Here is a 20,956-nt window from a genome sequence, read left to right on the forward strand (position 1 = left end):
TTGGAAAACAAATACACTCAGTGTTCCTATTCATTATTTTTATTTATTTTATTGTCTAAATGTCACTCTGTGGCTGTTTCTTGCTTTATTTTTCCGGACACATGTTCAGGGAGGGCTTTGTTCTCTTCCCAGCCGCCGAGGGAAGCGAAGGGGAGCAGAGAGGCTCCGCTGGCTGCAGGAATCCGGATATGATGAAAATGTTTCAGACTCACTAAACTGCTGAGCGTCGAAGGAGCGTCGAAGGATTGTTGTTGTCATTATTATTATTATTAATATCGTTGTTGGTCGTTTCCCTGTGCGTCACAACGGCAACCCGAACCTGGACGCGTATAAGTTTTGCGGGGAAACTTTGTTGGAACTTTGTCTCGTGCTGCGAACGTGAAGGAAGGAGGAAAGAAGACGAGGAAGGATGGGAACGAGTCACATTTGAAGCGAGGGAGTTGACATGTTTGAGAGGTACGTGAACGTCTCATATACAAAACTGAGCAAAAGTTTTGATTTTTTTTTACATTTTATGATTAATTAAAAACTGTGTAGCTGCATGTGGAAGGTTTCTGTAAATAAAACCAGCGAGAAGGGAAATTTCCACCAACTTTTTTCCAACTTTTTTTTTTCGACGTCACTTTTCTTGAGTAAAAATGTATAAACCTTTTTTTTTTTTTACTTTGTGTCTTGTGTTGATGTTGCGACTTGGGGGTTTTCACAGAGCCGAGGGCTGAAGAAAGGGTGGAACTTTGTTGCTGCTGCGTGTGTGTTCCCGTAAAGACGCCTGTCTCATGTCCAAGGAGACCGTCCTTCCTCCGGACGGGCCGGCGGGGCCTGCGAGGGGCCCCGGGCCGGAGATCAAGCCCCTGCTGTCACCCCTGCACGGTAAGGTAAACTCGAATCATCTGCGTGCGACATGGAAGGTCAACACTCTTGTTTCAATGACAGAAGAAAAGTGAACTGGTTGACCTGGAACAGTCAAATCTGACATGACGTCTCAATGTCACGTGGTTGCATATCGCGTGGAGATTAAAAAAAGTGTATGCAGGTCCATAAACTCTCAATAGCTTCAGGCATTGTTGTGTTTACTGTGATGATCCAGTATACATTTACAACAAACCTTTGATTGTTTTCCAGTATTTTGGAAGTTGTTTGATTGTTTATATAAACATGATGCTCCACAGCATCATGTTTATATAAACATACAGAAGAACAGGGGTGTCCAAGCTCCTGCAGGGTTATGCTGTGTCCCAGTTGAGGCACATCTGATTACAATGAAGGGCTCTTTATTGGGCTTTTTTCACAACCTTGGTGATGGCATTACCCTTAGATTCAGGTATGTTGAAGCAGGGGGATAGAAGTAAAACATGCAAGCTTGGACACTCCTGCTGTAGAGTTTTGCAAGGGGTAAACTTGTCTAAGTTTGTCGCCAATACCCCGAAACAAGAAATCTGTCCCAATACTGCTCTTTTCGTGGTGTCAGCGGTAAGGATTGATTGACCCTGGCTGTATCAAAACATGCAGATATTTCAGGTTTTGTCGAAGAGGGACTAAAATGTATTGATTGTGTCTGGTTCGGTGGGGAGACCCTCAAAACAGGCATTTTTAATGTAACAGGAAGTTTATCTTGCGTCACTATGTACGTACCAGGAAAGAAATACAACAATGGACTCCCAACATGTTCACTGTTTTTCTGAAGTGCATGTAAACGCATCAGTGCCGATTATTACAACTGAGTGAGTATTCCCAGTTATTGCATTTTTATGATCATGAAACAGCTGCATTATTTTCCTCTCACAGCCTACATGCTAAAGCAGAGGTGTAAACAGCCTGAGTCCTGGAATTTTTCTTTTTTTGATAGAAGAAACAACCGTTTATGATTTGATAAATCATGAGTAAGAGTAGTGGAAGTATTGAACCAGAACTGAACAGCAAATGGTTACGACGCTCATTAGCATCAGCCCTATAATATACGACTGGATTTTATGTAAATAAGCAGGCGAGTGGTTTTTAAATTTAAATAATCTGGTTCTTCATGTTAACGTTTTAAAAAAAAGTGCTTGAAATGTGCTTGAAACATGTCAACATTTGCATATTTTGAATCAGAAACTGAGAGAAACTTAAGATGTTTTCTGTAGTTTTAGTGTTACATGCCAATTTATTTTGTGGTCAGGCCCAGTTAAGGTCAAATTGTGCTGCATGTGGCCCCTCGTCTCACTGGGCCAATTACCAACAGGTCTGACCAGGTGATTGGCAAATGTTCCTTCATGTTGACCTATCCGTCCATGTTGCACACACTTTTTCCATGTTCAGGTCATAAGTGCTGGAGCTTATCCCGGCTGACACAGGGTACACTCTGTACAGGACACTGCTCATTTAATGGTATTCCTGAATGTTTTATACAAAAACAACTGCATATTATACCGTTTAAGCACGCCATGTAACCCTGTGAAATCTCTGCTGTATAATGCAATGGTTCATGTGTACATGGAGTTCTTCCTTGTAAATGTTTCTGGAATTTTTTTTTTTTTCTTCTTCTTCCATGCTCTGCTTGTGAAGTAGTAATGAAGCGGGGCTATAAATATCAGTGACGTATTCAGCAAGCACTCATATTGGTTGTGTGGTCAATCAAACGAGAGGAACGGTTTAAAAAGGCAATACAGGGAATAAGTGTGTGAATGCATTAAGTGATTACTGGCACATATCGGCGTTCATCTGTCTGCTTGGGACAATCTCGGGCCTTGTCTTTTTAAATTATATTCATGCGACCATTAGTGTACATCAGTATCTGTGCTCCACTGTTAAGACTTGATAATGTTTGTGCTTTTTCCTCAATAAAGTCTGAAGAAACGCCCTGGTGACTATTAACAGCAACCACAGCCAATTATAGTTTTTAATTAACTTTCTAGTTGCCCCTAAGATTATCACATGTAAAATAAGCTTACCCCCACACCCCCTTTTCATTTTTCTTCAAACAAGCAATGAACCGTTAACCATCCTATTTATACCAGGCATCATTACGGCTCTGTCAAAAAATAGTAAAGTAGGACAAAGTAAGCAATGACTGCGGCTGCTGGATTGTGAATGGATTTTCGCTGGACCTTCAAAGGGACTTGCAGTTAAGACTAGATTTCCCCTCTCAGGGGACTGTGGATGTACTGAGAACAGGCCAATTTATTTCTAACTGTGATCACTAAATACTGCGATGCATCACGCCGCACTGCTGCCGCGATCATACATCAGCTCCGAGTAGAGATATGTGCCATATCTGTCGAGAGCTTGTGGCCTGCGCCCGTCCGTTCCACTCCCCCCCATCGATCACTGCTTACAAACACAAGGAGTTGTAGCCCCGGAGCAGAGTGTTGGTAAGCGTAATTGCAGGCTTTTTGCTGAATCACTCTTCACCCATTTTTCTTCAGGATCACGGCAAGGTTAGCTTTACCTACCACTGGTATGGTACTGAGAAACTCTGAGGGGAAAATTGTGGGCCACGAGCAGACGTCTGGCACCAAACCAGTGAATAAAGTCATTGTGGAAGGTTTATTTATTGAACAAAAGCGGCAGTGTGTAATGAGTGAAACGTCAGCAAGTCTTGAAGTTAGGAAGCCCGGCTCAAGAGAGAGATGAGTGAAAGTGTCTCTCGTGTGTGTGTGTGAGTGTGTGTGTGTGTTTCTGTGCAGCTATCAAGCTGGGAGTTTTTGCCCACATACTTTTTCCAATTTAGATGAATGCAGCCTTTATGGCAGTAAAAGACGCTTGGCAGGTAGAGCACACCCGGGAGCTGAAGGAGAGAAAATGAGATCCAGAGCTCTGGCAAGGCCTTCACCTGAACCCGCCCCACCATGTTGTGCAGTTTGCCAGCGGCCTGTTTTTTTTTTTTTCTGGCAGAAATAGGCAGAGTGGCCCACGCAGGGACATGCAGCTGCCCCTGATATTTTGTCCTTTGTGGCGAACCCTTTTCTGAAAATGTACAACTGTGTTTGGAAAAACAGCTGTACCACACAATGATTTCGAGGAGCTCAACCTGTAATCAGATTGAGTTAAATCAAACAATGAAAACCACGATTATTTGTTGATTCTTTTTTTTGACAGTGTTTTTTTTCATCATGTTTTTTTTGCTTTTTTTTTTTTTTTTTTTTTTTTTTGTTAAACGTTAAATTCTTGTCGCCCTAGATGCTTGCGATACGGAATCATCAGGAACAATGCCATCGCCAAGGAAACCAGCCGCTGAAGGACAAAGTCACGTGACCGGGGAGAAGCCTAATTATCGGGGGCCCATAAGAAGTAAGTCGGCCGTGGGTGGACATTTCTGCGTAATGATAAACAACAATGAGGCGTTTAATTATAGCAAGTGAACTTTTACCACAGTAAGTGTTTATTTAATGTTCAGATGATGACCGTTTTTTTTTTTTTTTTTTTAATATATGAACATGCTGCACCTGTCAGGAGCAGGAGCTGCCATGACGGTTGCTCGGTCTGCTCATGTGCGGCAGGGTCCGTCGGCCAACTTAAATATTGGCTTCAGTGTAGCCAATTATAGTAATATCAAGATAATGCCAAGGTCTCCTGGCACGTGAGCGGTAACATGCGTGCGCTCTTATTCTCCCGTCATGACCAAGTCTTGGCTCGGCTCGGCCCGGCTTTCCATTTTTCTCTCTCCTTCCAAACCCTCAGCCCTGTGTTTTGGAAGTGGGGAAATCCTGTTTGTGGTTCTGGCAGTGGCTGTTCTTTTACACACTGATTGAACCTTCAGCCGCAGTGTTTTTTATCCCTCGCTAAGCGTTTACCTATTTCAGTTTCAAAGTTGCCGACAGCCTCTTTTCTAAACGTGTTTTTTTCTTCTGTATTGTCTTCAAACTTTGTCGTGGTGCCGTTTTCACATCTTCGCAGAAGGCTTTTAATTCTCCCAAAAAATCTGTCATACCAAGAGCATGTGTTTTAAATTTCAAAGTAATTGTTGGCTTTTTCCCTGGCTCTTTCTAATCAGTTTTTTTTTTTTCAACTTAAGAAACTTTGCGAACCTGAATTGAAACTCTGACCTAATCACATTGTTTTATGCAAATGCGATGCAGAGCGAGGTTTTACAAAACAATTATTTGCCACTGAGCTGTTGGAGTTATTAGCAGGTCTAATTAAACCTAGATGCACTTTAGTTCGGTAATTTCACTTGATACGGAGATATGGATTGCAGGTCACAAAAGCTCGGGGTAAACGCTTTGTGTATGTGTGTTTCATTGTTCCTAAGAAGATGTGACAACATAGGCTAATAGCAGCTGATTGCTTCCATCCATGAAAGTGCCAAGCAATAATAAGGATTGCGTTTTCATTTGACACAGTTCTTGACAGCAGTTCTTTTGTTTCTGTGTTGTTAACTTTTCCAGGGTGCCTTTTCGTGCCTTAAAAAAAAAAAGACGTATTTAGACTTAATGACTTGCTGGTGGCTTGTTTACTGAAGTCGCGTTTAAAAGGAGGTCTTTCTAGCTTGGCAGGTGTTTGGAGTATTGCACTTCTGGAGGGAGCCACGCTTTGCTTTCATCTGAACAGATAAGCCCTTGTGACAACAGTTTTGCGTTGTAATTGATGTCGCTCCCCTCAGCATCCACACACGTGGTGTGTCTCTTTTGGCGACAACACATCACCACACACACACACACACACACACAGGCAAAGAAACCATCGCACTGGTACACTATTGTGGGAACATAAACATAAAGTAGCCACTTTAAGTGGAAAAAAAAGGAAGAAGTTGAAAGTTTTTGCCTTCATAATCTCTTTGAAAGTTTCATGTACACGTGTGTGTTTGTGGTGCAACAAGGAAATTCATTCAGGGCATCTTAGATTAACCCATTTATGTCACAGCCCCTTACAATCTCACTGTGATTTTGTTTTGTTTCGGGGGGGACCACTGCTCGCTTTCAGGGGTAATTGAGAGCCCTCCTTGCTGCAGAAACAGGAAATCAATAAGAAATCATCTGCCTGCCTACATCCCAGCGTGCACCGTTTTCCCTTTTTTTGTCTTTCTTTCTTTCCCCTCCCTCTGCTATCTGATTTCAAGCATGTGTACAATATATATACTGTGACTTTTGACAACAAGGGGAAGCGCATTGAGTTGTTGTACTAACAACACGGATCCCATTTCAGTTATGAATGTACTGTTTTGACAAGTTGATGTTTTAAATCATCGAGTTCCGATAAAGCAGGAACGTAAACATGGGTGGTGGCTTTGGAACGATTTTAACGTGTCCCTTCGTGCCTTGAATATACACGGAACACAGCCACGTACACAGCTCAGGCTCCTACGCCGTTTAATTAGGCCGTTGTTCTTATCCTGGCATACATGCATGCAAGTGTCATCGATTGTCGTTGAAATCATGTATCGGTGTGCGCGCTTTCAGTTTCAGCTTGTTGTTCGCGTACACTTTTCTTTTTTTCTTTTTTTTTGTTTTTTCCCAGTTTATTTCAGACACGTGGGTACATAACAAAAGAAAGATAAACCAGCACAAACATAGGGGAGGAAAGCAAACAAAGCAAAAAAAAAAGTAACAGATAACTCAATAGCTTTGCAGCGATGGATCTTGTTTGGGGTGATCCAATCACCCTGACGTAGATTCAACATTTCCAGTGAACCACTTGAGTTCGGACTGTATTACTCTCAACTGACAAAAATAGTTTCTCCAATTGTAAACCACGGCGGCGTGTTAGACAAAAATATACAATTGTGCTCTTCTTGTGAGGCCTTTGAGTGAACAGTTCGTCTGTGGTGCAGCCATCCTGGGGGAGGCGGGAGAATCTTGTTGGGGGGAGACGGACATTCCTCAAGAGAGCGTTCTGCGCTTTTAGCTGGTATCTCCTCCAAACGGCCTCGCCTCTCCAGCCTTTACCTCGAAATAAATTGCGAGCACCCAGGCACTAGTTTTAGGAGTTTAATCATCACATTATTCACCAGATTCTCAAATACTTTTTTTTTTTTTTATGCATCCGTGGTTGATAAAGACGACCTTACTAGCTTCTGAAGAGCAGGTCTGTTTTTTTTTTTTTTTATCTCAGGAAAATTCTGTAGTGAGAAAGGAAGGTCAAATAACATGACTCTCCATTTTTTTATAGAAAGACATAAGTCTGGCCTTTGTGTGAATCTCTGATTTGACTCTTTAGTGGCACACCTTCAAGGTGATTACCTGTGTGCAGAATTGACCTTTCGGAAGTGAATTTTCTGACCTCTAATAAAAGCAGTTACAGGGATTGTTTAATGGGATAGTGTCACCTGCTTTGACCCGCCTCGCAGACGAGATTCACCAATCCAGATTTATATACAAAATTATAAAGTTTTTCAGTACTAGACAGCTGGTAGAATTTTGTTAAGATAAAACAAAAGGGCAAGTGCTTCTTCGTCATAATTTTCATCATCAGTGCTGAAATATTTTTGCTGCTTAAGTGTTGAATCAACATTCTCAGACTGTCACACTTTGGCTGGTATATCTAGCAAAGTGCCTTAAGTACTTTCATAGTTTTTAACCTTTTATGTCAGTTTTTTTTCTTTTCCCTTGATGTTTTTTTTTAAGCATAAGAACTGCATGGTGATTGTTGTTATGCAAGATTCATATCTTTATTGTAATCCTCCGAGCCCTGTCTCTGCAGAAATAATGTGTCTAAAGCATAGACCTATTATAAACTGAACCGTAATTTTCAAGTGATTACTTAGCAGTGGGTCATGGAATCAAAAACTGTATAAATAGGGTGAAATGCTAGTGTAGGGGTTGATTAAAATGGCCATTGTAATTCTACCTCTGTTGTAATTATTTTCTCATTGTCTTGGTGGAGATAGATTTCATATGGGAAATTTCAAGTGTGTTAATTAGCATATTTTACTCAAAGTACCCTGAACTATTCACTGTTAATTTTTTTTTGAAGATATTCAAAATACTTGAGCCACATGATTAGATATGCATATCTCAATTCGCGGACTGCAGCCTTTCAAGTGCACGTTCGACACAGCGCAACATATACGGAGTTTGTGGAAAGAATTTGGGTATTCAGAGAAATAATTTCAAATTGTTTTAACACCAACTGACCTTTGGGTTTAAGTGGCTATTGTTAAGCAGATATCTCCACGAGGGCAAGAAACGCAGAGAAGATTTAAATTAATGAAAGTAGCAAAACCACAAGTTAAAAATATTGCTACCAGAAGATCACATAATAACACAAATGACTGTAGTAGTTAAAGGTGGCAGTTCAACATTTAGCTTCTTGGCTAATGTAGTTACAGATTGTTTGTGAGTGTTTCATGTACATTAAAAAAATAAATTAAAAAATGCCCAGTGCTTTGTAACGATTTATATAGTGGAAGAACCTCAGTATTGAGTCCAGGTAAATAGTCTCTTTGTGCATTTTTTGGAATTTCAGTAGATGGACCTTCTGTTTCTTGTCTGTCTTTCTCCACCCAGCCTGTTTAGCTCAGGTAAGGTGGGTCGGCGGCTGTTTGGCTTGTTTATCATATCACTAACCAGCGCTCTATATGATGGCGTCGGTGCCTTTCAGCAGCTGCTCGCAGAGACGGGGCAGGGGGGGGGGGAATCATCCAGTTCAAATGAGAGCAGCGCAGGGGGGATTACTTGGCCTCTAACAGGGTTTTGGCTCCAACATTAAGGTTAAAACCCTTTTCTATTACTTGGATCTCTGCTGATGTTGCCCTCGCTAGCCCTGAACCCCTCGAGCTTCCAACTCCTTGCCCCCTTCGTGTTTGCAGGTTCAGTGCCTCCTCTGCTAGGTCATTCTGTCAAGCCCTCCTGATCAGCGGAGGGTGACCGGGGACCAGGGGCTGGCTCCCGTCCAGACGCGCAGACAGCCACAGCTGACACAACCAGCACCACGACGAACCACTCCACCCCCCCCAGTTCACCCCCCCATCCCCCACCTGCCTCCCTTCTCTTTCAGGCTAGAGCTAAAATCGATACGGGCGTCTCTGTGTTTTAAAAGCCACTCAGAGGCAGACGAGCACCTCTGTCCCAAAGGCTGATCTCTCAGCTTAAGGCCTTGATTGGCATCCCGAAGATGCGAGGCGCTGACCCACAGCTGTCCCATTAGCAGAGGGTTAATGCTGAGATTGATACTGAGCAAATAAAGGAACTCGGTGTGGGGGTATTTTGATAGACTGTCTATCCCCTCTCTGACCCACAGTCAGACCTCGGCTGTATTTTGGCTCTTAAGAAGCAGTAGATGTTTCTGCCAGGTCCTCATTTCTGAGTTTGGCATTGGCTGCGCGGGTGCATCTTCCGAGAGAAGCACACAAAATCTATTTGGTGTGCGGAGTCGTCTGCTGTTTTGCATCCGCGTGTCTTTTGTGAATCTCTCTGAGTGCAAGTGTGCGCATGCGCACGTCTGCCAGCTTTGCCGTTGAATTTCAAACAAGTGAGCTTCCTGTGGAACTACAACTTCAGCGAGGAGATTTTGAAGCCGGCGGAATATTTGAGTCATCGATGTAACTCAAACTGAAAATACCACCATTCCCTCCCTCTCCCCCACCCTCCCGCTCACTCCAGCTCTGTTGCTTCGCTTTTTTTTTTTTGTTTTGAGTCGTCGGCGAGGAGAGGGTGGAGCACGTTTTCGGAGTATGAAGCCTGGCAGCTCCCTCAGGCCTGCTCTGAGTCACGTCATAATTGATCTTTCTAGAAATTGTGGTAGCTAGCCGTGTAAAGTCTAAATCCGTGCAAGATGTGCAGCTTTTTAAAGACACTACAGTTGTGCATTCGGCTGTCTTTTTACTCCCCTCTTTCTCCCCTCTTGGATGCCACGAAACAGATGAAGAAAAATGAAAGACATTTGACAAAGCTTAATGCAGAAACAGGATCGTATGAATTCATCTCAGAAATACAGAGAGGTATATACTAAGGCGCCGTTTAGAGCCTCTCACAGCACACGAGTTGTAAGGTTTTGAACACTCCTTGTGCTCTGCTGCATTAGCAGCACTCAAATTAGCACCGTGCCAAATTCCACACAGGAGTGGAGACCAGAGACTTCTCTGGCCAGAGCTTGGGAGGGGGAGGAAGAGGAGGAAGAGGAGGAAGAGGAGGTGGGAGGACTGGCTGAAGGGGAATGCCTGCCCGTCTGTGTGATTCATGTAAAGAGAAACTGGCATCTCATTGTGAGTTTCAATGATTTAGATTGCAGTCAAACATATTAATCTGTGAACAAATTCCATTTTTAAATCAAAGAATAATTGATGCCACCCCCCCCCGCATCTCACCATCACAGCTTCCCCCATTCTTGCTGAGAGGTTTACTTCATCAAATTAGGCTCTTGTCTTTCAAGATGCCTTTACTACTGTAAAATGTAATTAAGCCGAACAACGTCCGAGGGGGTTATTTTTAGCACTCGATCAGCAGCAACATTTTAAATCCACAAATATCCTGCTTCTCCCCTGCTTCTCGTTCCATTGGACAGAAGCAGCAGCAGCAGCAGTGGTGGAAGTAGGTGAGGCGTGTGTGATGGAAATGATATTAAGTGATGCCTTCAAGTGTCACTTCCCCTTCGGATACGTTGGATGAGTCAAATCTGAATGACTGTCACAAAGAATTAAAAAAAAAAAAAAAAAAAAAAAGTGCTGGAAATGATCTGTGTGAGATTCGGACAACTATCCACCCACTGTGCTGCAATGGAGCAGAAAAACCGACCAAAATGTGATATTTCCTGTTTAAATGAGATGCAACACAATATGATCAGCCTTGACAGGTGAAGACAGTTAATAGAGTTCTGTTGCCAGCTACCATAACACACACACACACACACACACACACACACACACACACACACACACACACACACACACACACACACACACACACACATCCATAGAGCGTGTCACTCCTGCTGATGAGGATCCAATATCAGAGCAGGTAATTTAGCTTTCTTCAACAGCCATCATCATCATCCGCATGGCCGTCATCATCACCATTTTATCTTGGATAAACACAAAACACTGTGTGCATGTTGGACAAAGTGACAGGGCCTGGATGGCTCCGTGGTGTCCAGATGTCGTCTTTTTTGTGTGTATTTGGGGGAACGAATGACATTTCTGTTAGCCTGTGTCAGGTCACCATCCACTCTGTGTAAACGCTCATGACAAGACCACTGACTTTTACATGACACCCACATTGTCACAATATGGGGAATCAAATTTTCTTATCAAATGCAAGAGTCCTCGCTTGCTGTTTAACACTGCCAATTCACTCCTATTCTACACCGCTGACATGCAGCTAAAGTTTTCGGCAGGTGTAATGTAATGCTACTTGTCCATTGTGTGCTGCCAGAACAAATAGTCCCAGAAGTGATGGTGTGGCCTCCGCAGGGCTTTGATTTTAACTTTACAAAACCTGTGTGGGTTTAGGCATTGAACCAGATCCACGGAGTATCTTTGACACGTTTTTAAAATAAAACAACCTCTATGTAAATTCTCTCAAAACTGTGCGCGTGTATGCTCAGAGGATCTGATGCAACTTTGAAAAAAGCGTGGTCGTTTAAAAGCGTTAAAATGTTGAAGAAGTGGTAGATTTAAACTATTAACACACCGCGGTTTCGAAGCCTCCCAAAACACCAACCTTTAAAATGATGATGATGATGTTGTTGTTGTGAGGAGACACCTGAATGTTGATTTTTTTTTAGTCGCTTCTCTGTTGCTTTCCAACTCTTCCCGTGAGACAATAAAGAAAGTCCTTGTACGGGAGTTTAGAAGGTCAAACGGTAAACGAGGCTTTGATATGCCCAAGGAAATTTTCAATCAGAGCCCTTTTGTAATAACATTCATTGTACTATTTTCCTCTCTCTCTGTGTGTCCCTCTCACTCTCTCCGCAGTATAATTCCCCTGGTTTTGCGTCTATAAATATGGACAGGGAAGATGTATAATTTCTAATGAGAAAATATATCCCTTTGGATTGAAAGGCAGGGGCTGCTCCACACACTGCTGTTTGTTAGGAGGAGAGATGATACCTCAGGCTGTTTTGGCAGAGGGAGGGAGGGAGAGGCGGGGTGGATGGTGGTGGTAAGAGGAGCCTGGCTAGGTCATTGCACATTTACAAATTAGCATTTCAATCATGCAGGTACATGGCCAGTCGAGCAGAAAATATACATGTTTTTCTAATATGAGGCACAAAAAAAAGATAAACAAAACACTGACCGTGTTAGTAGAATTAGCATTTCGGAGCTAACTGCCACTGTGTATTCTGCCTGTTTCTGTTTGAGGCCCATACACTTAAATTAAAGGTGCGTCTTCCACTCCCCTGTTCCATTCAGTGTTAACGCACAAACTCGCAGCATTGTGTAATAATGGCTATTAGGAGATGAATACAAGATCGATTGTGGTGTTTATTTGGTGGGAATGATGTGACATTTGAATAACTCCACGCTCGCCTATGATGGGCATTCTAATAAGCCTGGGCAAACACCTTTCGTCTCTCTTCTCCCCGTTTCTCTCTGTCTCAGGGGCATTAATATTAAAAAGGACTGAGCTTTAGAAACACAGAGATTATGTGATTGTTCAATCCGCTCTATGCCGTACCTGCGACTCCCGATGTAGCGGTGTGCAAATGAGTATCTTTATACTGCCCTGTTTGACCTTTTGTGTTATATTTTCATGTTCCCGACTATTTTAGAATTCTTGTTTATACAGCTGTGTTTCAATTGACATGCATGTATGCATATTTCTTCGATGCGTGTGTGTTTTCTTTTGCACGAGTGTGGGATATCCAGCAGACGTATATGCACTCCTCCTCTTCCACATGTCTTTTGGGTGCAATTTCCAGTTCCCTCCTGTAGGACCTATTTTCCGTGACAAAAATGGAGGTGTTTATATGCTCAGTTTTACATACAGAGCGCTCCCCCTTGCACAGCTCTGCCGCAGCTCCAGCACTCTCCAGGCACTCTGCTGCTCGGTCCCTGGGTGGCGCAGCCACTGAAGACTCGGTGACAAATGGCAATTATATTTGTGTGTTCTTCATGAATCCATCAAACACTGGCCTTTTAAAAATGCTCCCCAGATATTTGAGGCTGTCAGCTACTAGTAGCTGGGACCAAATTGGGATGCTGCTTAGACAGTCAAGAACCACTCACCCCCTAGTTTCCCCTGTGATGTGTGTGACAGCGTGTGTAGGGGAATACCATGTTTTATTCAACTACAAATGTACACTCTCAACAGTTGTTGATGTGCTCGAAATAGGGCAGTTATAAGTCCAATTTGAAGTGTGTATGCGTGTGTGTCCAGCGTGTGTTCCCTCCAAAACATGGTGTTTTAATGCAACCTGTCAGCTCGTGTGCATTCGGTTATCTCAGGACACCTTCCTTTTTTTTTTTTCTTCTTCTCCAGGCTTGTTGCCACTGCACAACTTGCCGGGATTAGTTAATATCAAATTTTGATGCCGGTTGTGTTTCCTGCTGAGTTATGGGCCCGATGTGGTGGTGCGGTTTCATTGTTGCTCTGTAAAGGATTTATTAACGGGCTCAGCTCTTATTTGCATAAATCTGTTTCATCCTTCGGCGTGGAATCGGATGGTGTGTTCGCAAACTTTCTGATACTCGTATATCACCTAGAAAGTATGAAGTCTAGTGTTGTGTAAGGCCACAGCGTAAGACGTTTCACGCACACCTGTAGATTCCATTAGATGGTCAACAACAATGAACATATTTGAATGCACTTGTTAACATTTTATGCCGAAATCAATTGAAAAAACAACAATTTAAAATATAATGATTAATTTGCCAATGGTCAACTAATTAATTCCATCGTCAATTATTTATTGTAGCCTTATTGCCATTTAATAGCACACATTGGACATTCATATTAAAAGGTTTTAATGCCTTCAGTCGCACTAGTCTTATTAGCTCAATTCGGATAGGACTTAAAGAGTATTTCTGCCTTTTCTCATTATCTTTCCATTTGTCTTATAGTGACTGTACAAGTCTGTCATTGCCATCTTTGACAGTAACGCCATTATTATGATCAATGATTATGAATATTACTACATCGTGTCCATTAATCTTGGTCACCATTTTATCAGCAGGATAAAAATAAAGACTATTGAAGAACCTGCCATTAAACTGCACCACTTCTAAGCCTTGAACTACCTTGTAGAGCTTTACAGTGTGTCACAAACAGAGTCACCATTACTGCGCTGTGGTTTTTGCCTTGTGGTTTCCTAATAACTATTTATACTTTGGCAAACTGAAGCCTGACTTCCTCCAAAGGAAAGGTAATTAATTATACTTCCCAGTCTACTATTGTGCATGGACTCGTGTTTGCTTGTGAGACTCTATTTGGCCAGTTTGCTTATTCTAACTGGGGTAAAAATGACTGGCATTATGTCAACGACTTGAAGCGAGCTTGGAAACTTTGCTCCAGAGTTTGCCATGTTGTTACCGTCTTCAAACCTTCAAACACGTAAATGAAAAGTGAGTCATGCTATGTTTGTATGTTTATGGAGTATTGACAGAATGAGTTTGGAGCAGTTAGTCATTGCTTGCAGATGGGATTTCCCCCCATTGACCTTATTAATTTCAGACTGTGCTTTTGATGTTTGTACATCAGAGAATGTAGCTCAACAAGAGGAAACCAACCATGTGGAACAATGCGACGGCGTTGAGTAAAAATGTTTTGTGTTTGACTTCTGTTTAATTTTGAGCAGAAAATTATATTTCAACAGTGCGATTTGTTCCATCGGGGAAAAAAAACCCCCTGTACATTTCACTCTTGTTGCCTGGTGCTATTTGTTGCCTAAAACAGTTGCTGGATGACTGACTTGACTTAACACTTAATAAAACCTTTCCAAAGTGTTCATATTCTGTTGAATGTATCATCTCCCTCCATCTTAGCAAGGATTGACTGTTTTTATTTTGTAAACCTGTCTGGCTGGAATAAAAAGATGAAATAATGTACATAATATTTAAGATGTCAGGTGTAAATCTGAAGGAGCGCAACAAATGCTGGCTTCGCCGAGTCTCCTTGTTAAGCTTTCGCCTCTACCCACAATGGCATGGGCAGGCTGCAAAGCTTTTGTCTTTTGGAGGAGAAAATCCATCAACCTGGCCTTAAATCACTGCATAATGAATTCTATCGTGTGCTACCCAGTTGTCTAATTCAAATTGCATGGATTCCTGATCCCTAAAGTCTATATTTGTTTATCGGAGCAGCATGCAGAAGCCTGAATGAGGAGAAGGCAAAACCCAGTGTGTGTATTTAATTGCTTTGTTTTACATCCACATTCACGTCCGGCCTCTCCCAGGGTGATGTGTTGTTAAAAAGTGCGAGGCCTGATTCCCACACTCACTCTCCCACCCTTGTTAACTGTAATTGCGCTTGTTGGTGCACTGACAGAGCGAAAATAAGAGATGGAAAGAAATTACCAGCATCATATTAAGCTCTATGTTTGGATCCACTTTGGGGGAGGAAAAAAAAAAAATGTTGATTTGTGGACAGCTGCGAAACACTTGTGCCACACAGCTGCTAACTAAGCCAGAGTTGAAGCTTGGTCGCGGAGACGATGTGTCTTCCATGTATAGAAAGGAAGTAATAAACAGAGAGAAAGAAAGAATCAGTATGGTTCGCACAGAGAAACTTAAGAAGAGATGAATAATTCAGAAAATCTGGCAGCGTGTGCACATGCACAGCAGCTCTGATGTGGAGGGAAGGTAAAGCAGGAGTAAGTCCCAGTAGAGCTGAATGTGCAGGTGTTCCTCTCAGGAAAATGCCACCTCCTTTGCTCGCTCACATCCTTCCCCTTCTTTCTTATCAGACAGGTCGCTGTCTCCTGACTTTCTGTCGCTGTCACACATGCACTTAGAAAAACTAGTTGAGGCCATCTCTGAGCTTTCAGAGAGGAGGAGATCATTACCATTGCAGACAGCAGCCATTTTGTATATGTACACTATCACAGGCAGTCTTTCCCTTTCTTGCGGTTTTAATCTCCCTTTCCCCGTGCTGATCTGAGCTCACAAGAGGTACCGCTCGCACAAATGTCTGTCTGCCTTAAGCAATGGCTTTTGTGATCGTGTCATATAAGGTTCCTCTGTCATTCCCGGGTGGAGATGTTCGCCATTGGATCGATTTTATCATGTTGGGAAATGGTGGCGCGTTTTGCCGAGAGTGGATTCGCGCAGAGAGGTGTGTCTCAATTACTGTGTTCGGCTGGCGAGAACCAAACATCACAGGATACTGCGACTTCTTATGTGAATGAGATATATGATGTGTAAGGTGCATGGAGTGCAGACAAAGTTGTCATTCAGCTGAAATAAAGTTAAGTGAAAGGAATCCACAACTCCTTCTCTACTAGAAAAATACTCTTTGAATACAAAGTAACTAAATAAAGTGAAAGGCTACTGTTTTTTTTTTTTTCCTTTTCTTGCATTCAGTTCTTTCGTTCATTACTTGAGATTTTCCCACTTCACTAAACCAAAAAAATATTAAGACTGGTCTTAAAAAGAAAAATTTAAAATCCATATAGGATTTTAACTGCTCTTGAATTGGAAGACTCTGGGGGTTATCATTTTGTATTCCTGCACAGTCTATTTGAACACACTGCATTCTATAGAGTTAAAAAAAAAAAGTCCCTCCAGCATCTAGTCTGTCCTCAAATGTCGAACTTCTGGGGAAAAAAATACATAAATGTGGCTCCACTAAAAATGTCATGCTTTGCCTATAAATGACCATTAGTACATAAACTGTATTAAATGTACACTTTTTTAAGAAACCATTCTGAAAACCGAATCTTTTCTGTCTTACCAGCTCAGCCCAAGTCTGGAGTGGATTCCAAGCCGGTCCCTTCAGAGCCTGCCGATGGCGCTGCCGCCAAGGACCAAAATGGCTTTCGTCACGGCAACGCTGGCACAACCGCGGCAGCAACCGCGAGCAACAACAATGGAATCCACCCTGGCGTCGGGGCCGAGGCCAGGCGCATGTGCTCCTGCGGTGCCAACATCGGTGCTGGCACCACGGGTGGGCTCGGCGCCGGCCCAAAGGCAGGGCGAGCGGCACCGACGACGGAACAGCCCAGGAAGCAGCCGTCCACACCGGTGTCGCAGCGGGTGCAGAGGAAGCTGAGGTCCAGCTTGTCCGTCAACAGCGACATCAGCCGACGCAGCAAAGGCAGTTCAACTGGGTCGCAGAAGCCTCCTTTACCGGAAGGTGAGTGTCTGATCAGAGTGACGGTGAGGAACTGTACACACTCGTGCTCATACTAACCTCTCCAACGCTTCACGACTGGCATGGCTGTCTCTGCATGTTGCCCTTTTCTGGGTCCTCTTGTCTGTAGCTTGAGTGACATGTTTGTTTGACCATTACAGTATATTACAGTAATTTGTAAAAATGAAACGGGAGTTGGTTCTCAGTTTTAGCAAATATGAATACTTTGATCAGGAGCCAAAATGCCTCATCCAATAGTCTCTAACCTGCAGTGAAAGCAGGATGCCATCAAACAAAATGGAAGCCACAAAATAATACCTTAGCAGGTATTGATAATAAATTCTTCCCGTCTCTCACCTTTTAATGATGGCAGTGCATGACCTCTCATGTTTATCGCTCCCGTCAAGCAAAGGATGTCTTATCTCGCTCCCGTGGCTTTTATTTTCTTCAACAACAAGTCAGAGAGTCTGTTTGCCGTGCAGGGAAGCCATCACGTTGTCAGGTGCAAGGGTGAGGTGAGTCCAGTAATGAAGGCACTTTGCCGGTCCCTTTCCGTTGGGTAGATAGGTGTGACCACCTAACAAGGCCTGAGAGCATGGGGTGCCTATTAAAAGTCGTGACCAGCCTTCCCCGGGCCCCACACGGCCCCTCACACCTCCGTGGGCCCTTTTTTTGCTCTCGATACATCCCGTCAGCACTTCCTTGGCCCTCATTAACGGGGCCCCGTCGCTTCCCTGCTCCGACCGCTGTGCTCTGCGGCTGTGCATGTATTTGTGGACTTGCTTGTGTTTTCTGTAGTCCCTACTCCGCGCGGCTTTCGACGTGCTTCTCTAAAGTGGACGGGGCTGCCCCCCACTTACTCCAACCAAGGTCTTTGCTCTCTGGGCTTTTTAGGGGTGCATTTGCTCCAAGGTGAGGAAGGAGATTAAGATGTGATTTTCTGTGTTTTTAAAAGATTCAAAAATGGTCAGGCCGCGATATAAGTTTAAATGAAAGAGAAAAGTGGGCTGTCAGATCTTTATTTGATGATGTTTTTCTTGAAGTGCGCGTCAGATCGAAACGCGCGTCAACAAAACGAGAAGGCAAATGCGCATCCTTGACACTCGGCGGGGATGAAGGTGGGATGCATCCACCAGAGATATTCCACACACATCATGTTTTCAGCATCCTAATTGGTAAAGAACAGAAAAGAGCGGGCGCCGGGGAGAGAAAATAAAAAATAAAACAGCCGCTCAACAAGACTCATTATGGCTTTTGTGTTGCTTATTTGCAGATGCGAGAGCTCTCAGAATCAATATGTTCGCTCTCAACTATTTATTTCCCCCCGGAAAACAGCCAAGCTGTTGTGTTTGAATGTTTACATGGATTAACATAATCTGTTTGCCTGTGAAATTAGCCTCCTAAACAGTCCCCTGAACACAGGAAATAAAAGGCGTAAGCTAGCAGGAGCTAGCTCTGGGGATTCTGTTGTATTCTGTGTTTCTTGGCACATGCCGTTGGCACCGTAGCCAATCTGCGATAGCAGCGCCGCTTCAGAGGAGTCATTCACCGTGCTGCCTTTTGTTCGTAGCGGTGGGTTGTCTGAACTCTTTTCATCCAGTTTGTGTTTGTGTTAATTGTGTGTAATCAATTAAGGCCTTCAAGCGACTTGAGCCTCATTTAGAGATTTCAGGCCAAGGTTGTAAGCACAGCCTTAAGCCTTTACCAAAGCCAAAAAAAACCGAGACGTGTGCGTGTGTGTGTTTTGTAAGCTTCACTCCTCGAGCCTGACTTTTCCCTCAGTCATGCATTATAAACAGGCCTGCTTTCATGTGCATGTGGTGGACCTTCACTATCCATCCCACATCCTCTGCCCTCTTTACCCATGTGTGCCTTCTGTGCATTCCCATGGCCACCAAGGCTTTGTCTGATCAGTCTCCCTCTCTTTATCTTTGACTGACTAGCTATCTCGCCCTCTCTCTCCCTCTTTGTGAGTTTGAATGTTTTGCACAGCTTGCTGCTCTGAGGCCCATCCAGCTTGTTTTGTGTCATGCCGCTCCCTTCTTTTTTTTTGATGTTGGCTTTCCAGATGTCTCATACCATTTCCTCAGAGGCGCCGGACGCTGTTTTTGGCCTGCAAACTCTGGGCTTCATCTCCGCTCACTGACATTAAACAGGAGCATTGTCAGTGTATGCTGTTCAGTCTGTCTGTTGGTTGGTTTCACTCCGTCTCTGTCTGGCTTTCTGTCCGTCTCTCTGTGTTTTCATGGAGATGTGCCTTCCGTCCAGCTCTCTTGTGTACAGTATACGACCCCCGCCTCCTCATTCCCCTCCTCCCTGTTGGCTTCTGTAAGATCCAGACTAATCGCTGGTGTTGAATTATACATCCAAGTGAATACTTGAGCTGGCTGGCCATTGCTTAATGCCTATGTACTGTGTTTGTATCGTATTCACAGCGTGCTGTTACATTCTCAATGCTGGCATGGCTATACCCTCTGGGTCCTTCAGAGTTTGTTAGGCTGAACTTTGAGGTTTTGTGCATGGAGCTGTGGTCGAGCTGAACTCATCGCTCTCACTGGCATTTTGTAACACTCTGATGGCAGCGCGCTACTGTGGATGCCAGTATAAAATGTGTTAGAAGTTTTGATATGCCAGTATGAATCAAATCCACAATCTGCCCGAAAGCAGTTTACTGCATGCTCACCCCAGATGTTCAATAGTGAAGGGTTTATTCTCATGAATCTTCCATCACTGTTAATGTTATGGCCTCCGATAAGGATAATAAGATGCATTCAAACTTCAGGCACCCTCACAGACGCACGTACACCCATGCTCCCCCGTTTCATGTTCCCTCCGCTATCTTGTTTGTATCGCAGTCAGCGAGTGCTTCTGGTCAGCTCTGCAGGCCTTACCACTGCAAAATTAGGAAGAGAGAGAGAGGAGGAAAAAAAAAAAAACCCTCTACTTTGATTAATCAAACATGAGCATTCAGCGGTCCTCAGCTTCCCATTCCGTCCTCCACACTCTCCTCCTTTCGCTTTCCCTCTAACCCAATCAGTAACAGCCCCTTCTGACAGCTCAAGATGGGGTGATGAAAGTTATGCAAATGTGCCCTGTTTGTAATGCTATTTTTCTGCATCCATCCACATCATGTCTTTTTAATACTGCAAAGCTGCGGCACCGCTCTGGTCTCGTCTGAAAGGGAGACGGCCGCGTGTTCCGGCGACTTGCATTCAACAACACAAGTTCTGGCGGCGAGACGTCTTGATTAAAGACAACATAAAGTGTGTGCATTCATCTTGTATTTGTGTCTGTGGGATGCATCTGTGTTCAAGTAGAAGTGATCAGTGATGTGCATCTAAAATGTCATGCATTAGCTGCATCCTGTAATGTATCAAATTAAACTTTCATTAAGATGGGAAAAGTCACTTCAGCGACAACCAGTTATAAAGATGCCATCTTTTCCTTTGGCTTTCACACTGCAAAGTTGACGACAAAACACTCGCCAGCATTTTTTTTTTTTACAATCTGAAAATGGAAAATTAAATTTGCTACAATCGGTGAGGAAAGAAGTAAAATCAGAGCTCCCCAAAGGATTACATCCTGCTGACTTCCTGTTGCCCCTCCTCTCTGGCAGTCTTCCATTCACTGCTGCTGGAATCAAAGAATGACTTTTGAAGTAAAAAAAACAAACAAAACTTTTATCAGAGAAAAGAAAATCTTGTATGCAATGACAAGATGAGGTTAATCTGATGAACTCACTATATTTCAAAGCTATATTGAAGGAAAAAAAATCCAATACAAATTTACTTGTGAGAAATAAAAATAGCTAC

General features: G+C 43.3%; 1 protein-coding gene across 3 annotated transcripts in view; it reads left to right on the top strand.

Annotated features, from left to right (window-relative positions):
* The first annotated feature begins 223 nt into the window (after positions 1-223).
* Positions 224-20,956, top strand: part of mdfic (MyoD family inhibitor domain containing) — a 201,379-nt gene continuing 180,646 nt past the window's right edge. For 2 of the 3 annotated variants that reach the window (XR_013937113.1, XM_080518379.1), the window contains exons 1-5: positions 224-456; positions 707-870; positions 4,159-4,269; positions 16,749-17,147; positions 20,296-20,407. Coding sequence is in view for 2 of the 3 variants with exons in the window: in XM_080518379.1 (XP_080374505.1) it covers positions 777-870; positions 4,159-4,269; positions 16,749-17,147; positions 20,296-20,407 (716 nt within the window). In the remaining variant the exon portion in view is untranslated. The remainder of the gene's footprint in view (positions 457-706; positions 871-4,158; positions 4,270-16,748; positions 17,148-20,295; positions 20,408-20,956) is intronic. The other variant, XM_080518380.1, reaches the window with a different exon arrangement.

Source organism: Blennius ocellaris (assembly GCF_963422515.1).
Source record: "Blennius ocellaris genome assembly, chromosome: 22".
NCBI lineage: Eukaryota > Metazoa > Chordata > Actinopteri > Blenniiformes > Blenniidae > Blennius > Blennius ocellaris.